Source organism: Salvelinus fontinalis, chromosome 18, assembly GCF_029448725.1.
Source record: "Salvelinus fontinalis isolate EN_2023a chromosome 18, ASM2944872v1, whole genome shotgun sequence".
NCBI classification, from domain to species: Eukaryota; Metazoa; Chordata; class Actinopteri; order Salmoniformes; family Salmonidae; genus Salvelinus; species Salvelinus fontinalis.
In genome coordinates this window covers 22,088,901-22,114,013 of record NC_074682.1, presented here as the reverse complement: position 1 = coordinate 22,114,013, position 25,113 = coordinate 22,088,901, and the positions used below count along the sequence as shown (strand labels likewise).

The 25,113-nt window shown below is 41.9% G+C and overlaps 1 protein-coding gene across 20 annotated transcripts in view; it reads left to right on the top strand.

The window, feature by feature from the left end:
* LOC129815154 (eukaryotic translation initiation factor 4 gamma 3-like) overlaps window positions 1-25,113 on the top strand; it is a 98,331-nt gene that overhangs the window by 49,269 nt on the left and 23,949 nt on the right. For 8 of the 20 annotated variants that reach the window (XM_055868604.1, XM_055868601.1, XM_055868610.1 and 5 more), the window contains exons 3-7: window positions 17,997-18,164; window positions 21,464-21,556; window positions 21,911-21,961; window positions 22,173-22,205; window positions 24,344-24,364. In XM_055868604.1, coding sequence (XP_055724579.1) covers window positions 17,997-18,164; window positions 21,464-21,556; window positions 21,911-21,961; window positions 22,173-22,205; window positions 24,344-24,364 — 366 coding nt within the window. The remainder of the gene's footprint in view (window positions 1-17,996; window positions 18,165-21,463; window positions 21,557-21,910; window positions 21,962-22,172; window positions 22,206-24,343; window positions 24,365-25,113) is intronic. The other 12 variants (XM_055868615.1, XM_055868612.1, XM_055868607.1 and 9 more) reach the window with 6 other exon arrangements.

Sequence of the window (25,113 nt, the reverse complement as noted above, 5' to 3'; positions counted from 1 at the left end):
AAGTTAACTTCTGACCCACTGGAATGATACAGTGAATTATAAGTGAAGTAATGTAAATAATTGTTGGAAAAATTACTTGTCATGCATAAAGTAGATGTCCTAACTGACTTGCCAAAACTATAATTTGTTAACAAGAAATTTGTGGTGTGGTTGAAAAACGAGTTTTAATGACTCCAAACTAAGTGTATGTTAACCTGTCTAGGATCAGCGTGGCGCTAGCGGCACCCCCCCCCCCCCCCACTGAAAAACCAGTGCCGCGAAATTCAAAAAAAATATTTTTTTAAAATATTTAACTTTCACACATTAAAGTCCAATACAGCTAATGAAAGACACAGATCTTATGAATCCAGTCAACATTTCCGATTTTTAAAATGTTTTACAGGGAAGACACAATATGTAAAGATGTACATCTATTACCTAAAAACACATTAGCATAATCCACCATCTTTTATTTGTCCACCAACACCAGTAGCCATCACCAATTCGGCTAAACTAAGATATTTATAGCCCCTAACCAACAAAAAAACTCATTAGATGACAGTCTGATAACATATTTATGGTATGGGATAGGTTTTGTTAGAAAAAAGTGCATATTTCAGGTAGACTTCATAGTTTACAATTGCACCCACCATCACAAATGGACTAGAATAATTACAATGAGCAACGTGTTTACCTAACTACTAATCATCAAACATTTCGTAAAAATACACAGCATACACGAATCGAAAGACACAGATCCTGTGAATACAGACAATATTTCAGATTTTCTAAGTGTCTTACAGCGAAAACACAATAAATCGTTATATTAGCTTAGCACATAGCAATTAGCAGCCCAGCATTGATTCTAGCCAAAGTGAGCGATAAAAGTCAACATCGCCAAAAGATATTAATTTTTTCACTAACCTTCTCAGAATTCTTCCGATGACACTCCTGTAACATCACATTACAACATGCATATACAGTTTGATCGAAAATGTTTATATTTAGCCACCAAAATCATGGTTAGACAATGTGAAATGTAGACAAGCTGGTAAAGAAAACGTCCTTGCGCCACTTAGACAGTGATCTACTCTTATACATAAATACTCATAAACGTGACTAAAAAATATAAGGTGGACAGGGATTGATAGACAATTTAATTCTTAATACAATTGCGTTATTACATTTTTTAATTTATCCTTACTTTTCAATACAGTTTGCGCCAAGCGAAGCTACGTCAAAAAACATGGCGTCCTAAGCCACTAAAATGTTTCGACAGAAACACGATTTATCATAATAAAAATGTCCTACCTTGAGCTGTTCTTCCATCAGTATCTTGGGCAAAGGATCCTTTCTTGGGAGAAATCGTCTTTTGGTGGAAAGCTGTCCTCTTGCCATGTGGAAATGTCAACTACGTTCGGGATGAACTGAAAAGCGTTTCCAACTTTTCACATCGTTGCAAAAATAAATGTCCCAAAATCGCACTAAACGGATATAAATTGCTATAAAACGCTTTAAATTAACTACTTTGTGATGTTTGTAACTCCTATAACGAGTGAAAAGATGACCGGAGAAATATAACAGGCTAAACTAACGCTTGGAACAGGAGAGGGTCGGTGTCTTCCACGCGCGTTACGCAGCAAGAAAAGACTTGCTAGCTAAAGGTTTTTTTCATTTGTAGGGCCTGTGAACGAGCAATCGAGCCCGTTGGAATCGTCATCACGTAAAGGCATCCAGGGGAAGACGTAAGAAGTGTCCGTATAGTCATAGCAACGACAGAGCCCTTTTAAATGACTTCAGAAAAGTGGCCAACGTTTCTCAAATCTGACTCCATGTCAGGGAAATTGCTGTAGAATGGGCTCTGTTCCACTTAGAGACAAAATTTCAACTCCTATAGAAACTATAGACTGTTTTCTATCCAATAATAATAATAATATGCATATTGTACGATCAAGGATTTTGTGGGAAGCCGTTTAAAAAATTAGCCACATTAGCATAAATAGTCTAAACAGCGCCCCCATCCCCAACAGGTTTAACTTCCGACTTCAACTGTATATCCTACCAACGGGACATTAAAAACTGTAATATCTTGTTTCACCGAGTCGTGGCTGAACGACCACATTAACTTCTTCTGGCTGCAAGCCCGAGGCCGGCCACAATATGACAACAGCCACTTCAAGTGCAGGGCGCGAAATTCAAAATATATTTTTTTGAAATATTTAACTTTCACACATTAACAAGTCCAATACAGCAAATGAAAGGTACACATCTTGTGAATCCAGCCAACATGTCCGATTTTTTTAAATGTTTTACAGCGAAAACATCACGTATATTTATGTTCGCTCACCACCAAATACAAAAAAGGACAGACATTTTTCACTGCACAGGTAGCATGCACAAAGCCAACCTAACTAACCAAGAACCAACCAAACGAACCAACAAACAACTTCATCAGATGACAGTCTTATAACATGTTATACAATAAATCTGTTTTGTTCGAAAAATGTGCATATTTCAGGTATAAATCATAGTTTACATTGCAGCTACAATCAGAAATTGCACCGAAAGCAGCCAGAATAATTACAGACACCAAAGTCAAATACCTAAATACTCATCATAAAACATTTCTGAAAAATACATAGTGTACAGCAAATGAAAGACAGGCATCTTGTGATTCCAGCCAATATTTCCGATTTCTTAAGTGTTTTACAGCGAAAACACAATATAGCGTTATATTAGCTTACCACAATAGCCAGAACTAACCTGACTAACCTTGATATTCTTCATCAGATGACAGTCCTATAACATCAGGTTATACATACACTTATGTTTTGTTCGAAAATGTGCATATTTAGAGCTGAAATCAGTGGTTATACATGTTGCTATCTTAGCTACTTTTCCCACAACGTCTAAACAGCAACGATATTTTTCTGACACGTTTTCTGACACATATTCTGACCAAATAGCTATTCATAAACATAACTAAAAAATACATGTTGTATAGGAAATGATAGATACACTAGTTCTTAATGCAATCGCCGTGTTAGAATTCTAAGGATAACTTCATTACGACATCCAGCTTAGGTATAGCGAGAGAGTACCCAAAAGCTGGGCGCAAACGACTTGCACAACATATTCGACAGATATATGAAATAGCATCATAAAATGGGTCCTACTTTTGCTGATCTTTCATCAGAATGTTGTACAAGGGGTCCTTTGTCGGGAACAATCGTTGTTTGGATTTAGAACGGCCTTTTTCCCCTCGATTTAGCAAGCACACTTGCCAAGTGGCGCGAATCTCTCCATCGTCAACAAACGAAAGAGAACGGAACACTGCAAAACTCCCGGAAAAATTTTAATCTGATTAAACTATATTGAAAAAACATACTTTACGATGATATTGTCACATGTATCAAATAAAATCAAAGCCGGAGATATTAGTCGTCCATAACGGCAGCTAATCAGAAGGCAAATCCAGGTCCCTGCTCGCGCTCTCCAGAAAACAGGAAACTGGTGACACGTCATGCCAAGAGCTATAATTCGACACCAAATCAAGTTACACACTCCATTTCTTCTCTCACTCCTTGTCGACATCTAGTGGAAGATGTATGAAGTGCATCTAAACTAATAAATATCAAGGACTTTAATAGGCAGCCCCTAGAAGAGAGCATCGATTTCAGATTTTCCACTTCCTGTCAGGAAGTTTGCTGCAAAATGAGTTCTGTTTTACTCACAGATATAATTCAAACCGTTTTAGAAACTAGAGAGTGTTTTCTATCCAATAGTAATAATAATATGCATATTGTACGAGCAAGAATTGAGTACGAGGCCGTTTGAAATGGGCACCTTTTATCCGGCTACTCAATACTGCCCCTGCAGCCCAAACAGGTTAAGAACATACAGCTGACGGGTTATACACACTATCGGCAGGATACAACAGCAGCCTCTGGTAAGACACGAGGCGGGAGCCTAAGCATATTTGTAAACAGCTGGTGCACAATATCTAAGGAAGTCTCAAGGTTTTGCTCGCCTGAGGTAGAGTATCTCATGATAAGCTGTAGACCACACTATATTTAGAGAGTGTTCATCTGTATTTTTCGTAGCTGTCTACATACCACCACAGACCGATGCTGTCACTAAAACCGCACTTAATGAGCTGTATACCGCTGTAAGCAAACAGGAAAACGCTCATCCAGGGGCGGTGCTCCTAGTGGCCGGGGACTTTAATACAGGGAAACTTAAATCAGTTTTACCTCATTTCTATCAGCATGTTAAATGTGCAACCAGAGGGGGGAAAAACTCTAGACCACCTTTACTCCACACACACAGACGTGTACAAAGCTCTCCCTCGCCCTCCATTTGGCAAATCTGACCATAATTCTATCCTCTTGATTCCTGCTTACAAGCAACAATTAAAGCAGGAAGCACCAGTGACTAGATCAATTAAAAAAAAGTGGTCAGGTGAAGCAGTTGCTAATCTGCAGGACTGTTTTGCTCGCACAGACTGGAATATGTAATGGGATTCTTCCGATGGCATTGAGGAGTACACCATATCAGTCACTGGCTTCATCAATAAGTGCATCGATCACGTAGTCCCCACAGTGACTGTACGTACCTACTAGAGGTGGACTGATTGATTTTTTTTCAACGCCGATAGCGATTTATTGGAGGACCCCAAAAAAGCTGATACCGATTAATCAGCAATTTTTTTAAATACACTGCTCAAAAAATAAAGGGAACACTTAAACAACACAATGTAACTCCAAGTCAATCACACTTCTGTGAAATCAAACTGTCCACTTAGGAAGCAACACTGATTGACAATAAATTTCACATGCTGTTGTGCAAATGGAATAGACAAAATGTGGAAATTATAGGCAATTAGCAAGACACCCCCAATAAAGGAGTGGTTCTGCAGGTGGTGACCACAGACCACTTCTCAGTTCCTATGCTTCCTGGCTGATGTTTAAGTCACTTTTGAATGCTGGCGGTGCTCTCACTCTAGTGGTAGCATGAGATGGCTCAGGTAGTGCAGCTCATCCAGGATGGCACATCAATGCGAGCTGTGGCAAGAAGGTTTGCTGTGTCTGTCAGCGTAGTGTCCAGAGCATGGAGGCGTTACCAGGAGACAGGCCAGTACATCAGGAGACGTTGAGGAGGCCGTAGGAGGGCAACAACCCAGCAGCAGGACCGCTACCTCCGCCTTTGTGCAAGGAGGAGCACTGCCAGAGCCCTGCAAAATGACCTCCAGCAGGCCACAAAATGTCTTACAGGGAAGACAAAATATGTAAATCTATTAGCTAACCACGTTAGCAAAAGACAACTTTTTTTTACCTCCACCATTTTCTTACTGCATCAGTAGCTATCACAAATTCGGACAAATAAAGATAGAAATAGCCACTAACCAAGAAACAACCTCATCAGATGACAGTCTGATAACATATTTATTGTTTAGCATATGTTTTGTTAGAAAAATGTGCATATTTCAGGTATAAATCATAGTTTACCATTGCAGCCACCATCACAAATCGACTAGAATAACTACAGAGAGCAACGTGTATTACCTAATTACTCATCATAAAACATTTCTTAAAAATACACAGCGTACAGCAATTGAAAGACACAGATCTTGTGAATCCAGACAATATTTCAGATGTTCTAAGTGTTTTACAGCGAAAACACAATATAACGTTATATTAGCTTAGCACAGTAGCAAACCAAACAACAGCATTGATTCCAGCCAAACATAGCGATAACGTATTCACCACCAAAATAATAATTTTTTCACTAACCTTCTCAGAATTCTTCAGATGACAGTCCTGTAACATCATATTACACAATGCATATAGAGTTTGTTCGAAAATGTCCATATTTAGCGGCACAAATAGTGCTTATACAATGAGAAAAGTTGCCAAGCTCCCCAGAAAATTTCGGGCGCCATCTTGGAGAGTTACCTAGTCTAATCAATAAATAATCATAAACTTGACTAAAAAATACAGGGTGGACAGCATATGAAAGACAAATTAGTTCTTAATGCAATCGCTGAATTACATTTTTAAAATTAACCTTACTGCGCAATACTGGGTGCAATACAGGGTGCGATAGCGCAAGGCTACATGGAAAATAATGTCGTCTTATGCATTTTACTTTTTCAACAGAACAACGAATTATCAGCATAAATAGTACTTACTATTAGCTGAACTCCCATCAGAATCTTGGGAAAGGTGTCCGTTGGCCAAAAGAATCGTTGCTGGGTTGGAGAATGTTTCCTTCGACGTTTTCCTTCGACTGCAATTAGCAGTACACAATGGCATTCGAGAGAGACACCTAACTCAATACAACGTCAGAAAATGGAATGCTCGAAATTCGCAATATACTGACATAAACTGAAATAAATATGTTTAAAATAACAAGATTATGATGTCTTTAAAGCCTATATCGAATAAAAACAGAGCCGGATATTTCTAGTTTCTAAAACCAGAGGTTCTAAAAAGACATTCCAAGACCCTTTTTGCGTCAGCGCGAAGGACCAAAAGGCTGGACACCTCGATTCCAACCAATTTATCAACTTTCTGAACTTCGTAGAAACTCCATTTCAACTCTCCCTATTCGCTAACAACCAGGGGAAGGCGTATGCAGTGCATCTCAACCAATAGAAGACAGTCAGGGTTATCTACAGGTCTGGGAACAGCGTGGAGATTTCACCATTTTCAAATCCTCATAGGAGAATTGCTCTAAGTCGAGTTCTGTTTCACTTACAGACATAATTCAAACGGTTTTAGAAACTGGAGTGTTTTCTATCCAATAGTAATAATAATATGCATATTGTACGAGCAAGAATTGAGTACGAGGCAGTTTAATTTGGAGACTAATTTGTGCTATGTCGAAATGGCACCCCCCTAGTGGCAAAAAGTTTTAATATGGTCAATTCTGGAAACTATCATTTCGAAAACAAAACGTTTATTCTTTCAGTGAAATACGGAACCGTTCTGTATTTTATCGAGCGGGTGGCATCCCTAAGTCTAAATATTGCTATTACATTGCACAACCTTCAATGTTATGTCATAATTATGTACAATTCTGGCAAATTAATTACTGTCTTTGTTAGGAAGAAATGGTCTTCACACAGTTCGCAACGAACCAGGCGGCCCAAACTGTTGCATATACCCTGACTCTGCGTGCAATGAACGCAAGAGAAGTGACACAATTTCCCTAGTTAATATTGCCTGCTAACATTAATTTCTTTTAACTAAATATGCAGGTTTAAAAAATATATACTTGGGTATTGATTTTAAGAAAGGCAATGATGTTTATGGTTAGGTACATTGGTGTACCATTTGTGCTTTTTTTGAGAATGTGCTTTCGTTAAATCATCACCCGTTTGGCGAAGTTGAAGTAGGCTGTGATTCGATGATAAATTAACAGGCAGCGCATTGACTATATACAACGCAGGATAAGCTAGTTAATCTAATAATATCATCAACCATGTGTAGTTAACTAGTGATTAGGTTAAGATTGATTGATAGTTTTTTTTACAAGATAAGTTTAATGCTAGTTAGCAACTTACCTTGGCTCCTTGCAGCCACCAGGTCCTTTTGATGCTGCATTCGCGTAACAGGTGGTCAGCCTGCCACGCAGTCTCCTCGTGGATTGCAATGTAATCAGCCATAGTCTGCGTCAGAAAATGCTGGTTACCGATTGTTATAACTTGAAATCGGCCCTAATTAATCGTCTGACCTCTAGTACATACCTCAACCAGAAGCCATGGATTACAGGCAACATTCACACTGAGCTAAAGGGTAGAACTGCCGCTTTCAAGGAGTGGGACTCTAACCCGGAAGCTTATAAGATTTCCCGCTATGCCCTCCGACAAACCATCAAACAGGCAAAGTGTCAATACAGGACTAAGATCGAATCGCACTACACCGGCTCCGATGCTCGTTAGATTTGACAGGGCTTGCAAACTATTACAGACTACAAAGGGAAGCACCTCCGAGAGCTAGCCAGTGACACGAGCCTACCAGACGAGCTAAATGACTTCTGTGCTCGCTTTGAGGAAAGTTACACTGAAACGTGCATGAGAGCATCAGCTGTTCCGAACAACTGTGTGATCACGCTCTCCGCAGCCAATGTGAGTAAGACCTTTGAACAGGTTAACATTCACAAGGCCGCAGGGCCAGACGGATTACCAGGACGTGTACACCGAGCATGCGCTGATCAACTTGCAAGTGTCTTCACTGACATTTTCAACCCATGTCCGAGTCTGTAATGCCAACATTTTTCAAGCAAACCACCATAGTCCCTGTACCCAAAAACACGAAGGTAACCTGCCTAAACGACTACCGACCTGTAGCACTCACGTCTGTAGCCATGAAGTGCTTTGAAAGGCTGGTCATGGCTCACATCGACACCTTTATCCCAGAAACCTTAGACCCACTCCAATTTACATACCGCACCAACAGATCCACAGATGATGCAATCTCTATTGCACTCCGCACTCCTTTCACACCTGGACAAAAGGAACAACTATGTGAGAATGCTATTCATTGACTACAGCTCAGCATTCAACACCATAGTGCCCTCAAAGCTCATCCCTAAGCTAAGGACCCTGAGACTAAACACCTCCCTCTGCAACTGGATCCAAGACTTCCTGACAGGCCGCCCCCAGGTGGTAAGGGTAGGTAACAACATATCCGCCATGCTGATCCTCAACACGGGGGCCCCTCGGGGGTGCGTGCTCAGTCCCCTCCTGTACTCCCTGTTCACTCATTACTGCACGGCCAGGCACGACTCCAACACCATCACGTTTGCCGATGACACAACAGTGGTAGGCCTGTTTACGACAACGATTAGACAGCCTATAGGGAGGAGGTCAGGGACCTGACTGTGGTGCAAGGACAACAATCTCTCCCTCAACGTGATCAAGACAAAAGAGATGATTGGGGACTACAGGAAAGGAGGACCCGAGCACGCCCCCATCCTCATCGACGGAGTTGTAGTGGAGCAGGTTGAGAGCTTCAAGTTCTTTGGGGTCCACATCAACAACAAGCTAACATTGTCCAAGACAGTCATGAAGAGTGCACGACAAAACCTATTCCCCCTCAGGAGACTGAAAAGATCTGGCTTGGGTCCTCAGATCCTCAAAAGGTTCTACAGCTGCACCATCGAGAGAATCCTGACGGGTTGCATCACTGCCTGGTTTGGCGCAACAGAGGTACTTCACTAGTACTTCACTTGGGCCAAGCTTCCTACCATCCAGGACCTCTATACCAGGCTGTGTCAAAGGAAGGCCCTAAAAATTGTCAGACTCTAGCCACCCTAGTCATGACTGTTCTCTCTGCTATTGTTATTTACTGCTGCTCTTTAATTATTTGTTATTCTTATCTCTCTTTTTTTTAGGTATTTTCTTAACTGCATTGTTCGTTAAGGGCTTGTAAGTAAGCATTTCACTTTATGGTCTACACCTGTTGTATTTGGCGCATGTGACAAATACATTTACATTTACATTTAAGTCATTTAGCAGACGCTCTTATCCAGAGCGACTTACAAGTACATACATTCATACTTTTTTTGTACTGGCCCCCCGTGGGAAACGAACCCACAACCCTGGCGTTGCAAGCGGCATGCTCTACCAACTGAGCTACACGGGACCGTCAAATGTGATTTGATAGTTAGCATTGCTACTAGAACTAACGCTCTAGTAAACCCGCTAGCTACAGTTTAGCAGTTTCACCGGCGGGCCCCAGTGGCAGTAAATTTAATGAAACCAAATGCTTATCTTGACTTGGAAGAGTTCCAATGTTGGATAGCCAGCTAGCTAACAAAGCATCCCTCTCTGGTTAGCCTACACGAACACCCGGCTCAAACTAGGTAGCTGCATTCTCTAGCAAAGTGAAAGATACAACCAAATAAAGCTAGTTCTATCGCTTATCCTTCATTTTGTAGAAATTAATTTGTTCACTACTGTTCAACTATCGTCTTTCTCTCTTTTTGAGTCAACTATTTCCCACATTTTATGCAGTGCAGTGCTACCTAGCTGTAGCTTTTGCTTTCAGTATTAGATTCATTCTCTGGTGAACAACATGTCAGTTCATGCTGCAAGAGCTCTGATAGGTTGGAAGACGTCCTCCGGAAGTTGTCATAATTACTGTGTAAATCCATTGAAGGGGGTGAGAACCTTGAGCCTTTTGTATTGAAGTCAATGTTCCCAGAGGAGGACAGAAGCTAGCTGTCCTCCGGCTACACCAGGGTGCTAACCTACAGAGTGCTGCTGAGGCTATTGTAGACCTTCACTGCAAAACATTGTGTTTTAATCAATTTTTTTGGTGACATTTATATATATTTTGTGTAGTTTTATCTAAAGTATAATTTAATGTTAAACATTTTTCCTTTGAGTAGCCTCCACTGGCACACACACACACACACTAGTCTCTCCCTTTCTCTTTCACACACGCACAGCTTTAAGTGCTGTTAAAGTCTCAGTCATTCTAAGTGAGTGTGACTTTTAGAAAAAAAGAACAGGCTCTATGTATACAATGAACAAAGAGCTTTTTAACTTGTCTAACAATGTTACGAAAACACTGTAACCATCTGTACTGTTCAGATAACTTTGCACACGTAGGCCTGCACACTCTTCCTCCCACACCCTCTCTTCTTCTCTCACTTACTCCCACTCTCACACACATCCTCTCTCACACACACACAATCATACACACCCAACTCTTGCATATGCAACCTACCTTTGAAGCATCTCTTTGAGTAGCCTATTCCTTTTCAGTTCTTCCTGTGCCATCCACATTTTTGCATAGCCTAGTCAGTGGTCAAGTTCAGGTTGCTAGCTAGGTAGGTAACATGACTAGCTGGTTAAACATTGTTTGTTATCAAACCAAAATATGGCGACTCGCAAGTAGTTTAAAACAGTCTGCGACATGCACACGAATCCGGGTAGAAAGAAAAAAACAGCTACGGTAATATTGGGCATAACATAATGATTTTGGCTGGAAGCACACGGCCTTCATCAATGTAAAGGCACAAGCATTGACTGTAGCTGTGTTCTGCGCTTAAAAGTGTCTGTCAAAAACACATGGACTTCAAAGTTTCTGTGCGGTGAAGAAATAGTGTCTCGATTTAACCGCAGAATTTTTTTTACAGTTATAACGTGTTAACTCTGACTTAACTTTGACAGCCCTATTGTTTTCACGTTGAGAGCTCTAAATCCATCTGAGAACATCACAGCAAGATGACACTGTTATTGCTACAATTACTATGCTCTCCTATTTCATATACCGTGTTGAAAGCGGAGCGCTGAGGTTCACAGCCAGAGGAAATCGATCCTTTGTCTGAATAGGCCAGAAAATGTGACGTATCGCTCCCTATGCAGATTGTCATACCTTCGTATCTTCATACCGACTTTGACACATCCCGGGATATTCGCTAATACCGGTACTGAACACAAGTGATGCTTTTTTTCAAGCCCCTGTAATCCGAAGGTTAACAAGACTAACAATTACATTTAAAATCCCATAGGGAATGCTAGCTAAATGGTGCAGGAGGGGGTTCTTTGCTGTTACGAAAAGAAGCTTGGTCAAGAACCTAACCACTTAGCTAGAGAACATGCTACTAAATTAGCAAACCAAATCAAAACTGCAGGACTTTTTAGCACAGTTAACTTAATAGTTAAGATATCTAGCTGCCAAACATTTAGTTGTAAATTCCATACTGTAACTAGATCATGTGGCGCGTGCTGCACAACAATGAATGATTCACAAGGCTCCGGTCTCTTGTGGATATGTGCTTGTAAACAAAAACCATGGGACTATACTTCCGGTAAGCTTCATAATGAAAATTGTGACTGATGAAATGTAGAACGTGATCTGCTTTATCTCCTTAAGTATTGCACAAGTTGACTGCAGATATTTACTTAAAAAGTAGCTACAAATATTCACTTTATTTTATTTATAAATAAATAGTTTCCGTTCACGGTATTGGAAAAACCATCCCGTGGCTATTTCCAAATACCCCGGTGTATGGTATATATACGGTATACCACCCAAGCCTAGTGTCAGATTTCAAGGCATGTGAAGCAGGACTACCAGAGGTTTAACCGAGTACACAGCAATGGATGTTACAACGTCTGTAAACACATCAGCCGAAACCGGTGCAGAACTGCTCAGTCCCCTAAATAGGGGACTTAACCTTTTTTTATTATGTTGAACAGATGTGATTTGTTTGATGTAATTGACCTATCACATCATTCTGGTTGATAAGTACATGTATACACAGCATTGAGTAGTGTCAGTTTCAAATGACTGCGTAGGTTTGTTGGCGGTCTGCAGGCATGACATCAATGGAAACTATGTTCCTGGAAGGCTTTGGTCTGCTCTGTGGCCGAGGAGAGGACTGCTTTCTGGACTCTCCCTTCCCTTCCTTGGCCTATGCTCGGCTGTGCAGGTCCTGCCCCTCCCCCACCCTTCCTGTCATTCTGCCTGTCAGTGGAATCAGTCACCGGCAGAGACTCATCCCCTGGCAACAGCAGTCCGATTAGCTGCCTTTATCCTGTCAACCAGAGAAAGTGGGCCAAACCGAGATATGTTAGGGATTAAGAGTGAACCAGGGTTGTTGAGAGAGAATTTTGTCAGAAGACAATCGGAAGAGGGAGAGTGTTACCATTACCTCACAGAGGCTCATGTGCAGCAGCAACAGGTGTGTGGGCAGCAGAAAGCCCAGGAGAGCAGAGGTGAGCCGGCCAGCCTGCATTATCTCTGCTGTGCCAGACCTGCTGCTGCAGCAGCACCTGCAGTGTTTTACAGCTCACAGTACAGGACAGTGTCAGGGAAAGGGATACAGCACGAATCACACTGCATGCCCAGTACTGCAAAGGGACAGACCGGGCAGCACAACCCAGGGCAGAGCCTAGGTCTGTACAGCAAGGCACAACCCACTTCGTGTACAACATAGGTCTTCTGCTCCTCTGCACAGAGCCGGACAGGAGTTGATCCCTACCTTAAAGTGCCTAATTTACATTCCTCAGCAGAAGCAAGTCTAATGACCTGTGGAGTTCTGTGTGTGTGTGTGTGTGTGTGCTAGGGTTGCAAAACTACCAGTATCAGTTACCGGATTTTTCTTTATACTTAAAAAAAAAGAAAGAAAAAAAAAGATTATATTTCTTCATAGGGCTTGGCGATATGGCCTAAAAATCATATCTTGATCTTTCTTTTAACCTTTTATGGGTGGTTCACGTTACATATGTTTTAAATTATTATTATTTGTACCTTTTTATTTTTTACCCCCCCTTTCTCCCCAATTTCAGGATATCCAATTACGATCTTGTCTCATCGCTGCAACTCCCCAACAGGCTCGGGAGAGGCGAAGATTGAGTCATGCATCCTCCGAAACATGACCTGCCAAACCATGCTTCTTAACACCGCCCGCTTAACCCGGAAGCCAGTCGCACCAATGTGTCGGAGGAAACATTGTTCAACTGATGACGAAGTCAGCCCACAGGCGCCCAGTTGACCACAAAGAGTCGCTAGAGCGCGATGAGCCAAGTAAAGCCCCCCGGCAAAACCCTTGTCTCACCCGGACAACGCTCGGCCAATTGTGTGCCGCCCTATGGGACTCCCGGGTCTGTTGTGACAGCCTGGGATCGAACCCAGGTCTGTAGTGATGCCTCAAGCACTGCAATGCATTGCCTTAGACCGCTGCACCATACGGGAGACCCCTACGTCTTGATTAAAGAAAGAAAATCTCGAAATAAGCTTTGTTGTACAATTAAAGGTGAAATTCGCTGAATTTCAAACAGTCGGCAATAATCTAATGAATTCAGGGCTTGTGAAATTATACCTAGGCTAAATATAAGCCTCCCACAACCACAAGACCCACTAATAATTAAAATTAGTTTAACATGTTTTTTGTTGTTGTTGCAATAATCACTGATCTGACTTTTAAGACTGTTTATGAAAGTGCCCTTTTTGTTACAAATTTAACCAGAACCATGCATAATGCACATTCACTTAACTTCTTGTAGCAGGAATTATAGAAAAGGTCTCGTAAACACAAGCCCACGTGCTAGTGAATAGCCAGCTAATCTTTATTTCCAACTTGTAGCTATTTGTAAGGTAACAAGGTAGAACAGTTGAATTGTCCTGAACCCACCCTTCTGTCCGTCTCCAACTGTTTGAACAGCATGCTAGCCTGTCCTCTTTGTTCAGATGTTGAAATCAAGTGGCCTACTTTTATTTCTCAGAATGAGAACAAGTTGCCAATTCCTTTTGTGTTTTATGCTTATTGCACATTTATCAAACAGACTAAACAGCTAGTATAAGTCTTAAGCTAAAATGCTGCTAGCGGTAGTTCAATGCCACGCGACAAACTGAGCATTACCTTTCCAGAATCAATGTTCAATAAAACTTCTGTTTCAGTTGTCTGCTCTGAGCTCAATTTGAGAGAAGTTTAAACATAATAAAGGGCATTTTTTTTACATTTTTACTTCCGTATTACAGTAAAATGTCTCAATGTGCTTCTGTGTCCATATCAAATGCAATAGCGAGTTGAAACTTCTCGTCAGAGAGGAAGAAGTGATCTCTCGTGTGTGTGTGAGAGAGAATAAGATGCACATAGCACAGAAGGGGACTAGACCAAAAATACATGAGAAGAAGCGGACATAAACGCTCATAAAAACACAAAATACCTTGATTCTTGCAATACAGGTAATGACGCGCTAAAACATACATTTGAATTAATCAAATACATTTGGAAAATTGCCCAGCCCTAATTGTCCATGAGTTTCTTATGGAAAGACTGGTTCAAGAGAAAATAGCCTTCTGAAAAAAAGCATCTAATCAATAATGACATCTTCCAACTATTTTTCACAACTGCCACCAGTTCAACCCCAATTCATTTACAACAGACATGTTGTCTTAGTAAAATAAATAAAATGTGTAAAATAACGATATAACGATACTCATTGGTCCCGATTCAAATGTTTGAGATAAGACTGCATAGGTTCGCAGACACCAAACCGATCCAAATGTAGCATGCATCGGTCAGAAAATCTATTTAAATGAATAGTGAATCTGAGATTCACTCAAATGTTTTGCTCATATTCCTTCGTAAAATACCTCATACTTTGTGACAAATTAAATCAAAGTTTATTTGTCACGTGCGCCGAATACAACAGGTTACAGTGAAATGCTTACTTACAGGCTCTGACAACTGATGTGTCCTCTCCTTCAGTGTCGAACTAAGCATCTAATTTTGCTTGGATAACAACCCTAGTTACTATCAGAAGCCAAGTCAAACTGCACTGTACCTAGCTTTGCGTGCTGACCAAAGAAATCAAAAGTTCTGCTATATATGAATTGGCTATGTCATAGCTAATTGTTAAACAAGAAATATAGTTAGAATACTAGTTAACACTTAATCTGCAAAAATTACAAATCAATTAGTGGGTGATTTCAGAACCAAAGTGGGGGGGGACAAAAAACATAGGCTACATTGGGATTATGGTATGGGCAGGCAAAAGCTACAGACAACGAACACAGTTGCATTTTATCGATGGCAATTTGAATGCACAGAGATACCGTGATGAGATCCTGAGGCCCTTTATCGTGCCGTTCATCCGCCGCTGTCACATCATGTTTTAGCATGATAATGCGTGTCACTATGTCGCAAGGATCTGTATACTATTCCTGGAAGCTGAAAATGTCCCAGTTCTTCCATGGCCTGCATACTCATCAGATATGTCACCCGTTGACCATGTTTGGGATGCTCTGAATCGACGTGTATGACAGTGCGTTCCAGTTCGAACAGCCATTGAAGAGGCGTGGGACCACATTCCCCAGGCCACAATCAACTCCATGCGACAGATGTGTCGCGCTGCATGAATGGTGGTCACATTAGAAACTGACTGGTTTTCTGATACGCGCACCTGCATTTTTTTTTTAAGGTGTCTATGACCAACAGATGCATACCTGTATTCCCAGTCATGTGAAATCCATAGATTAGGGCCTGATGATTTTTTTACATTGACTGGTTTCCTTCTATGAATTGTAACTCAGTAAAATCTTTGAAATTGTTGCAAGTTGCGTTTGTTTTTGTTCATTTTGAAAGAGAAAGATGCACAAGAATAAATTATATTCCAGGCTGATACCTTCATATAACATCAACGTTATTCCCTAAATTTATGGGTTATATTTAGGATAATGTTTTACAGCTTTTGTAATTTTATATTATATTTTCAAAACTTCATTTTATTTTATCTCCTACATGTGAACTTAGTCTTTGATTGTTTCCAAAATTCGAGTAGATTACTGGTAAATTTCTGAAGTTCCTAGGTACAGTACCTCCTTTTGCAAACCTAGTGTGTACATTCTCTCGGCAATTCTTTGCCAAAATGTTACAGCTTCAGCACACTAACAAATAAAGGATATAATATAATTCAACACACACACAAGCATATACAGTGCATTCGGAAAGTATTCAGACTCCTTGACTTTTCCCACAATTTGTTACATTTCAGCCTTGTTGTAAAATGGATTAAATATTTTTTTCCCTTATCAATCTACACACAATACCCCATGACAAAGCGAAAACAGGTTTTTAGAAGATGTTTCACATTTATTAAAAATAAAGAACACATACCTTATGTAAGTATTCAGAGCATTTGCTATGAGACTTGAAATTGAGATCAGGTGTATCTGTTTCCATTGATCATCCTTGAGATGTTTCTACAACTTGTTTGGAGTCCACCTGTGGTAAATTCAATTGATTGGACATGATTTGGAAAGGCACACACCTGTCTATATAAGATCCCACATTTGACCGTGCATGTCAGAGCAAAAACCAAGCCATGAGGTCAAAGGAATAGTCCGTAGAGCTCCGAGACAGGATTGTGTTTTTGGCACAGATCTGGGGATGGTTGCCAAAAAATGTCTGCAGCATTGAAGGTCCCCAAGAACACAGTGGCCTCCATAATTCTTAAATGGAAGAAATTTGGAACCACCAAGAATCTTCCTAGAGCTGACCGCCTACCAAACTGAGCAATCGGGGGAGAAGGGCCTTGGTCAGGGAGGTGACCAAGAACCTGATGGTCACTCTGACAGAGCTCCAGAGTTCCTCTGTGGAGATGAGAGAACCACTCAGTAAAAGGCACATGACAGCCAGCTTGGAGTTTGCCAAAAGCCACCATGAGAAACAAGATTCTCTGGTCTGATGAATCCAAGATTGAACTCTTTGGCCTGGATGCCAAGCGTCACGTCTGGAGGAAACCTGGCACCATCCCTACGGTGAAGCATGGGGGTGGCATCATCATGGTGTGGGGATGTTTTACAGCGGCAGTGACTGGGAGACTAGTCATGATCGAGGGAAAGATGAACAGAGCAAAGTACAGAGATCCTTAGAGACCCTGCTCCAGAGCGCTCAGGCCTGCAGACTGTGGCGAAGGTTCACCTTCCAACAGGACAACAACCCTAAGCACACAGCCAAGACAACGCAGGAGTGGCTTCGGGACAGGTCTCTGAATGTCCTTGAGTGGCCCAGCCGGAGCCCGGACTTGAACCCGATCAAACATGAAAATAGTTGTGCAGTGCCCCTCCCCATCCAACCTGACAGAGCTTGAGAGGATCTACAGAGAAGAATGGAAGAAACTCCCCAAATACAGGTGTGCCGAACTTGTAACGTCATACCCAAGAAGACTCAAGGCTGTAATCGCTGCCAAAGGTGCATCAGCAAAGCACTGAGTAAAGGTCTGAATACTTTTGTAAATATGATATTTAAATTATTTTGTTTTATAAACTTTCAAAAATGTCTAGACCTGTTTTTGCTTTGTCATTATGGGGTATTGTGTGTAGATTGAGGAAAAAACTTTTATCAATTTTAGAATAAGGCTCTAACGTAACATTGTGGAAAAAGTTAAGGGGTCTGAATACCTTTTGAATGCACTGTACCCTACTGCCTCTTTGTCCTTCATGTTGTAATTATCTGATGTCCTCTTATCTTTTTCTCTTTGTGTGCTGTAGGTACCGAGGCACCCTGGTCCTCCCTACACGGCTCATGATATCACAAAGGGACACCCTAACTTGGCGGGCACGCCGCCAGGACATGCCCACTCACCGGCGCTCTCTCAGGTATCAGTACCCACAGCTTCCCCATATCGCTACCCTAAGGGCTGGGAGGCAGGCGGAGGGGTGAGTCTCTACCGCCATCCTCTCTGCGTATGACCTTTGGTCGGTCTGTCTGCCTGCCTATGTGTTTCTGTCTGTTTTTATTTTTGTCTCTCGCTCTCTTTCTATCTCCCATTCTTTCCTCCTGTTTTTCGATAACATCTTTATCAAAATGCCTGTTGCTGCATGCTATGTTTGCATTCCTTTCTTAATGAATGAAATGCACAGTGGCCTGTTGATTGGTCAAATATTGTGTTTTTGTATTTCTCTATGTCCTGTGTGCTGCCTGTCAATAGTCCAAGAGAAGGACATTTGTTTTAATGATAGAGTTCCACAGGACATCAGCAACTTCTAAACTGCTGCGGCGCATTCCCTCTGCTCTCCATAAGAGCCTGCTAAAGGGTTAATGAATTAGTCACTGGTACAGCAAGTCAATTACATTGCTGCTCCTGGGATTTGCTAGTTTCTCCTACTGCCTTGAAAGCACGCACTAAAACACTTATTGGCGATTCCAGAATGAGTCAGCCTTTGCGTACGGTGTGTGTGTGATGAAAGGGTTCCCATATCCCTCTGTGTTCAGCGGCTCTTTCTGGCCTATTAATAGTGTCTGCAGCCGGTGGCACAACTTGAATTATCCCAGCTATATTTCCACACCACCAGCCTCTTTTATAAGAGCATGCAGAGCTGATTAAATCCTTCCACTGCACACATGAAGTGATGCAACACAGGAGCTGGTATTATTGAAGCTCCTGGGAGATGAAGTCAAGCACAAGATATCCCATATTTAGCTCTCAGGCGTAACCCCTACAGAAAGTACCAGACAGGTTGAGACAACATTAGTCTTTTTCACCATTGTCTTCCTTCAGATGGTGTCATTCTAACACATCATTGTAAGTGGCAGGCAAAATTTTCTTTCATAGGATACCCACAGGCAAGGTCATTAATATCTGTGTGGTGATTGGTTGTGCAAATCCACAGTTTCAGCAGCTGTCCAGGTGGCTAGTCTCAGATAATCCCGCAGATGAAGAAACCAGATGTGGAGGTCCTGTCCTGGTGTGGTTACACGTGGTTGAGAGGCCGGTTAGACACACTGCGAAATTCTATAAAATGATGTCGGAGGCGGCTTATCTGACTGTGGCCTGCATCTAGGGAAACTCCAGGGAAACCAAGCCCTCTCTTTGTCGCGACCGATGGTTTGTTTACATAGCAGGTTAACTAGCGTAGCAGGTTAGGAGAACTAGCATAGCAGGTTAGGAGTACTAACGCAGATGGTTAGGTGAATTATCTTAGCAGGTTAGAAGAATACGGTTAGGAAAATAGTTAGGCTTAGCTACAATGCTACAGTCGAGCCGTAGAACAAGGAAGTAGCCAGGAGTCAATAGAAATGGCGGTTCTTCCCTGGAGTCTCCCTGGACGTGGGCTGCAGTCAGACGGCTCTTTGTAAAGCATCTGTGTGACGTCACACACACTCAAGAAGGCTCAAACAATCACCCAACGGATTATGTCGAGACTCATGAATATTCATGACATTTTTATTTCTCACATGCTCCGAATACAACATGTTTAGACCTTAGCGTGAGATGCTTACTTACGAGCCCTTAACCCATAATGCAGTTAAGAAAAATTATATTTTCTAAATAAAGGGGGGAAAAGTAGCACAGTAAAATAACAGTAACGAGGCTATATTTACAGGGGGTACCGGTTCCGAGTCCATGTGCGGGGGTACAGGTTAGTCGAGGTAATTTGTACATGTAGGTAGGGGTAAAGTGACTATGCATAGATGATAAACAGCGAGTAGCAACAAAACAAAAAAAATAACATATTTTATCACTTTTTAGCATCAATGCAAATAGTCATATGGCTTGGGGGTAGAAGCTGTTAAGGAGCCTTTTGGACCTAGACTTGGCGCTCTGGGGGGGGAATAGGCATTGTCGTGCCCTCTTCATGACTGTCTTGGTGTGTGTTTGGACCATGTTAGTTTGTTGGTGATGTGGACACCAAGGAACTTGAAGCTCTCAACCTGCTCCACTACAGCCCCGTCGATGACAATGAATGTGTGCTCGGCCCTCCTTTTCCTGTAGTCCACGACCATCTCCTTTGTCTTGATCATGTTGAGGGAGAGGTTGTTGTCCTGGCACCACACTGACAGGTCTCTAACCTCCTCCCTATAGGCTGTATCATCGTTGTTGGTGATCAGGCCTTTCACCGTTGTGTAGTTGGCAAACTTAATGATGGTGTTGGAGTCTTGCTTGGCCATAGAGTCATGGGTGAACAGGGAGTACAGGAGGGGGCCCCTGAGGCCCCCCTGTGTTGAGGATCAGCCTGGCAGATGTGTTGTTGCCTACCCTTACCACCTGGGGGTGGCCTGTCCAGGATCCAGTTGCAGAGGAAGGTGTATTTGTCCCAGGGGTCTTAGCTTAGTGATGAGCTTTGAGAGCAGTTGAACGCTGAGCTGTGGTCAATCAGCGGAGCAAACTTGTTAGCAGCTAGCTAGTGCTAGTTGGAATGGCCATTACTGTAGCTAGTTTACCAGCTTGCTGCTGAAGTTGTATTCAGCTGCTACAAAACTCGGTGCACTAAACACGGCAGAACACTGTCTTATCATGAAAACACATTAATTGTGCTATTAGATATAATTGTACTACACTAGCTAGCTACCTTAAGGGAATGTTTATTAAGCATTGAGTGTGTTAACTGGCGTTGGGTTAACATCGCTTTCGTTTTATATGGATTGATGAGACTCATTGGCTTAGCTAGCAAGCAAACTAGCTAACTAGCAAATTTTCGTGCACATTTCAAATTTTATAATACTGATTCTACAACCACAATACTTATTAGCTAGATATATAATTAGGTAGTTAAGACTTGCTCGTGATGAAAACATCAAAATTAGCTGCAGATTTGTTTTTTGACTCTGAGGATGGCGGTTCAGTAGACAATGTCACCTTGGTAACATTTTTTTATGTTATGACTGCGTATTGTAGACAAAATACTTTAAAAAATCTATCCCATGAGTGTTTGCAAGTCATCAGATAGCCCAATGGCCTTCTGCACCAATCTATCTGACGTAAGACAATGGTGTTTCACTAAACTACTACACTAGATTACCATGCTAACACACATGCTGCCCATTATTCTTAAATGGTGAGGAGAGCAACAGTTTTGTTGGTCTAAATTATTTTGACACAGGTAAAATGTTCAAACCGTTGTAATTCATCAAATCTCTCCTAAACTTGTTCTTAACTATCATTTCCGTTTATCATCCCCCTCTCTCTATCCCTCTCTCTCCTACGTTCACGCCGCTGTCCGTCCCCCTATGACAGTCTCCATACACCACTGGACAGAATGCTGGCTCCACACCTCTAGTGTATTCTCCTCAGACCCAGCAAATGAATGCACAGCCACAGAGTCGCCCGGTAAGTGCCCGCTTTCTCTGTGTCATGCGTATGTATTATGACTGCTGTGCTTTTGGAAATCCAGACATTTTGATTGGCCTAGAGGGGTACGATGTCATCTGAGGTAATGATTGTTCAGTAATGATTAGCCCTGATGTGTCTGCCAGGTAGTCATGTACACACTTGGACGTCTGTGATGCTTTCCAGTCTTGAGTTATCTAAAAGTTGTAGATAGCCGTTCAAGTTAAGTGTGATAATTTTGTGTTACCTAATGTTAAAATGTCACCCAGTCATAATGTGTGGATTCAGTATGCCCATGACTTTAATATGATATACTTAAAGTACTTTACTGTTCTATCTGCACTTTCAATGTAGTCATCCATGCCCAGCCCCAGCCCCAGCCCCCCTGTCATATGGAACCACCAGGTCTGCATCATCTCCTCTAATGGCAGTAAACATGACAACGTGGCAGCTCCACTGCTCTCTCTGTGGTTTTGTATTACCATGCCTCAGTGTGCCCCTCATTGCTCATCTTGTCTCTCTGTATCTCTCTCTCTCTATTACTCTCTTCCTCTCTCTGCTTTGGCATCGCTATCCTATCTCTTTCTGCCGGACCTCACACTCTCTCCCCAATCAGTTTGCGACGGGCCCTCGACCAACCCACCATCAGGTAATTTCCCCCATTTCCTCTGTCCTCTCCCTTCTGCTCCATCAGCTAGAGCTGCTTCGTGCACATCATCACACCACTGTTATTGGTCGGCAAAGAGCTTCTGCTCTCAGTGGAAATTGGCCCCGTTTATACAGAAATGTGTCCCCTAAGTTAATGAGAATGTCTCCCCTTCTGCCTGCTTTCCACCCAGGCACACAACAGTCAACAGATTTGTTTGTCAACAACCATTCTCTGAGATTTTTTCCACGTAGTCGTTAAAGGCATATCTAAGATGACAGTTGCCTGACTGCCAGTCAGACAACGATGCTAGATGTTTGCCATATTATAGTGATGACTCTCTTCTCATGTTGCATTGTTGTGGACTTGCTTGTCAAACTGTTGGTCAGACTTGGTGTTAACAAGTGTGGTGCTGATGGCACTGCTCCAGCATTTTAGGAACATCTAATGCCCTGTTGCTCAGATGTTTATCGGACATTGGCATGCACTATGTTCTCGATCCTTCTCCTTTTGAAAGGGTTATTCCGAGTCAATATGTGTTTTAGATTATCTGATGAATAATTGTTTTGTATAAATATGATTGCATGTTGTTTTGTTTGAATTGTTTGTGTTTTTGATTGTGTGTGATTAAACATAACTATGTGACTGCTGAGGTGAGCCTGGGCACAGAGACGAGAATCCCCTAGCGGCTTCCTGTTGTAATTGTTTATTTCTCTGTCGTAATGACTCAGATGCCCTTTGAAGACACTGGGTCAGACAGGCACCCCCCACCCCATCCACAACTTGTTGTCCAACATCCTTCTGGATGATTCTGTGTTGACCATTTTGACAGACTATTAATAGGCAGCCTCCTAGGTCAGTCAGGCTCAGTGTGTCAGAATCTGAACTGTTTACTGGCACAGAGTACACAGTACATGCACTGTCACATACTGGCTCTGCTCTGTGCTGGCCTCTCTTGTGCCGCCACGGAAGTGGAGTTGGAAAGCAGATGAAGCAGAACAAAAAGGCTATTATACATCCAGAGAAAATGAGCCTCGTCTCTGACATAAGTTGCAATCCCCCCCACACAATGAGCGCAACATAGTGATCTGGAAATTCATTCATCTGCCGAAAACCTCTCTTTATTCAGCCTGCTGACGTCATCCGACCTCTCCGTGTTACTCTTGATTTCTCATTGCGAAAGCAATTTCAGTCTTTTATTGTTTAGGGCTGCAAACCAAGAGGTCAGACAAAGGATACAGTTGTTTTTTGATTTGACAACATTAGTTGTAGCCTTTACGTCCAGTGTATAGACATCAAAAATAATTTTGTTTTTGAGCTGATGTTTACTGTGAGCAGTTTTCTTCCAGTTTTCCAGTAAGAGTTCAAATGTCAGCCATGGAAAGGTCAGATATAAGCATCATATTAACATTTTGAGTTAAGATTTAACTTAAGCAGTTGATTCCATAACATTATACTCTGTTTGAAATGAGCAGAGCTAGCATTGTTGGTGTTCCCTGATACTAACAACAAGCTCATGTCTGACTGCCAAAGTGGAGCAAAGTCTTAGTTATTCTACCGTGCATGTTGCCAGAGCAAAGTGAAAGGGAAGAGAAGAGCGTTCCAATCAGGACTGACTCAGACTCCCGCCCTCTGTCTGTACCCCGAGGTGTTGGGAATACCACTGTGATGACACCACCAGTGAGCCTGGCTGAGTTTAGTCCTTGGTGAATGGTAGCAGCTAGATAGACAGAGCTCTGTATAGATCGAATATCGTGATATTTGATATTGACGATATATTGTGACGTGCAAGACGATATGTCGTGATGTGCAAGACAATACTCTATGTGAACTTTACAAATCAAAACGGAGCAGTTGAAAATGACGTTTCACCATACTAAGGTTATTTAATTACACTGCGACTATAATATCTAAATAAGCACAACAATTGCATAGTCTAGAATTATCTAGTCATTAACTGTGCAAAACTATATCGAATATCGTGATATTTGGAGTAGCATATCGTAGAAGAGGTCTCCTCAAATATCACCCAACCAGAGTGTGTTGTGAATGATTGCCCGCTCACTGTGTTTGTTGGGCTCCACACTCATCAGTGCAGTCTCCCATTTGGCTTTTTTCTCTTTCCTGCTTCAATACTCAAGGGAGGATTCAGGCCCATCCAGGTAATAATGACTCTTGTCAGTACTCTCTGCAAATGCATGGCATGAGGAACACCCCTACCTACCGGTCCTAACCCCTTACCTTTAACCTCTAACCCCCGAGCCCTCCAGTGGCCATCATCTTAACTAAAGTATGCTCAGTAGAAAACCCCTCTCTCTCCCCCCCAACATAACAATATAATACTGCCTGAACACCACACTCACTCATTTTCTCCTACGTCTTTTTGTAATCATTCAATCATTTCCCTTCATTCTTCTTCCCCATTCTTAGTCTCCCATGTTTGCTTAGTTTAGATGAACAGCATGCAGAATATTAGAACTGTTAACTTCTTCTTTCCAAAAGTGTTTAATTTTTATGAAAGGAGCTGCATTTTAAAGAACGATTGTGTATACTTCAGGGTATCTGATCGCTGAAGAATTATTGAACCTGAGTCAACTGGTTGTGGTAACCTTGAGCTCTAGTCATTAGGATGTAGGCCACAGCTGTTGTGTGGAGTCTTTCATCTTGCTTGGAGTACATTGATTGCTGCATAACATTTTATGAGCTCCCCAGAAAAAGCTTGGCAGCACTGAGCAGCCCATTGATTGTGATATTTAGTTTCCTGCAAACATAACTTCTGCAGTCATGAGAAAAAAAATGTTGATTCTGTGTTTTATGACGCATGAAGAAGAGCTCTGTTTCCACATTGTTAATAAAACCTCACCTCATTTAACAGAACAACACAAAACAGCCTTATATTACATTGTGGCCC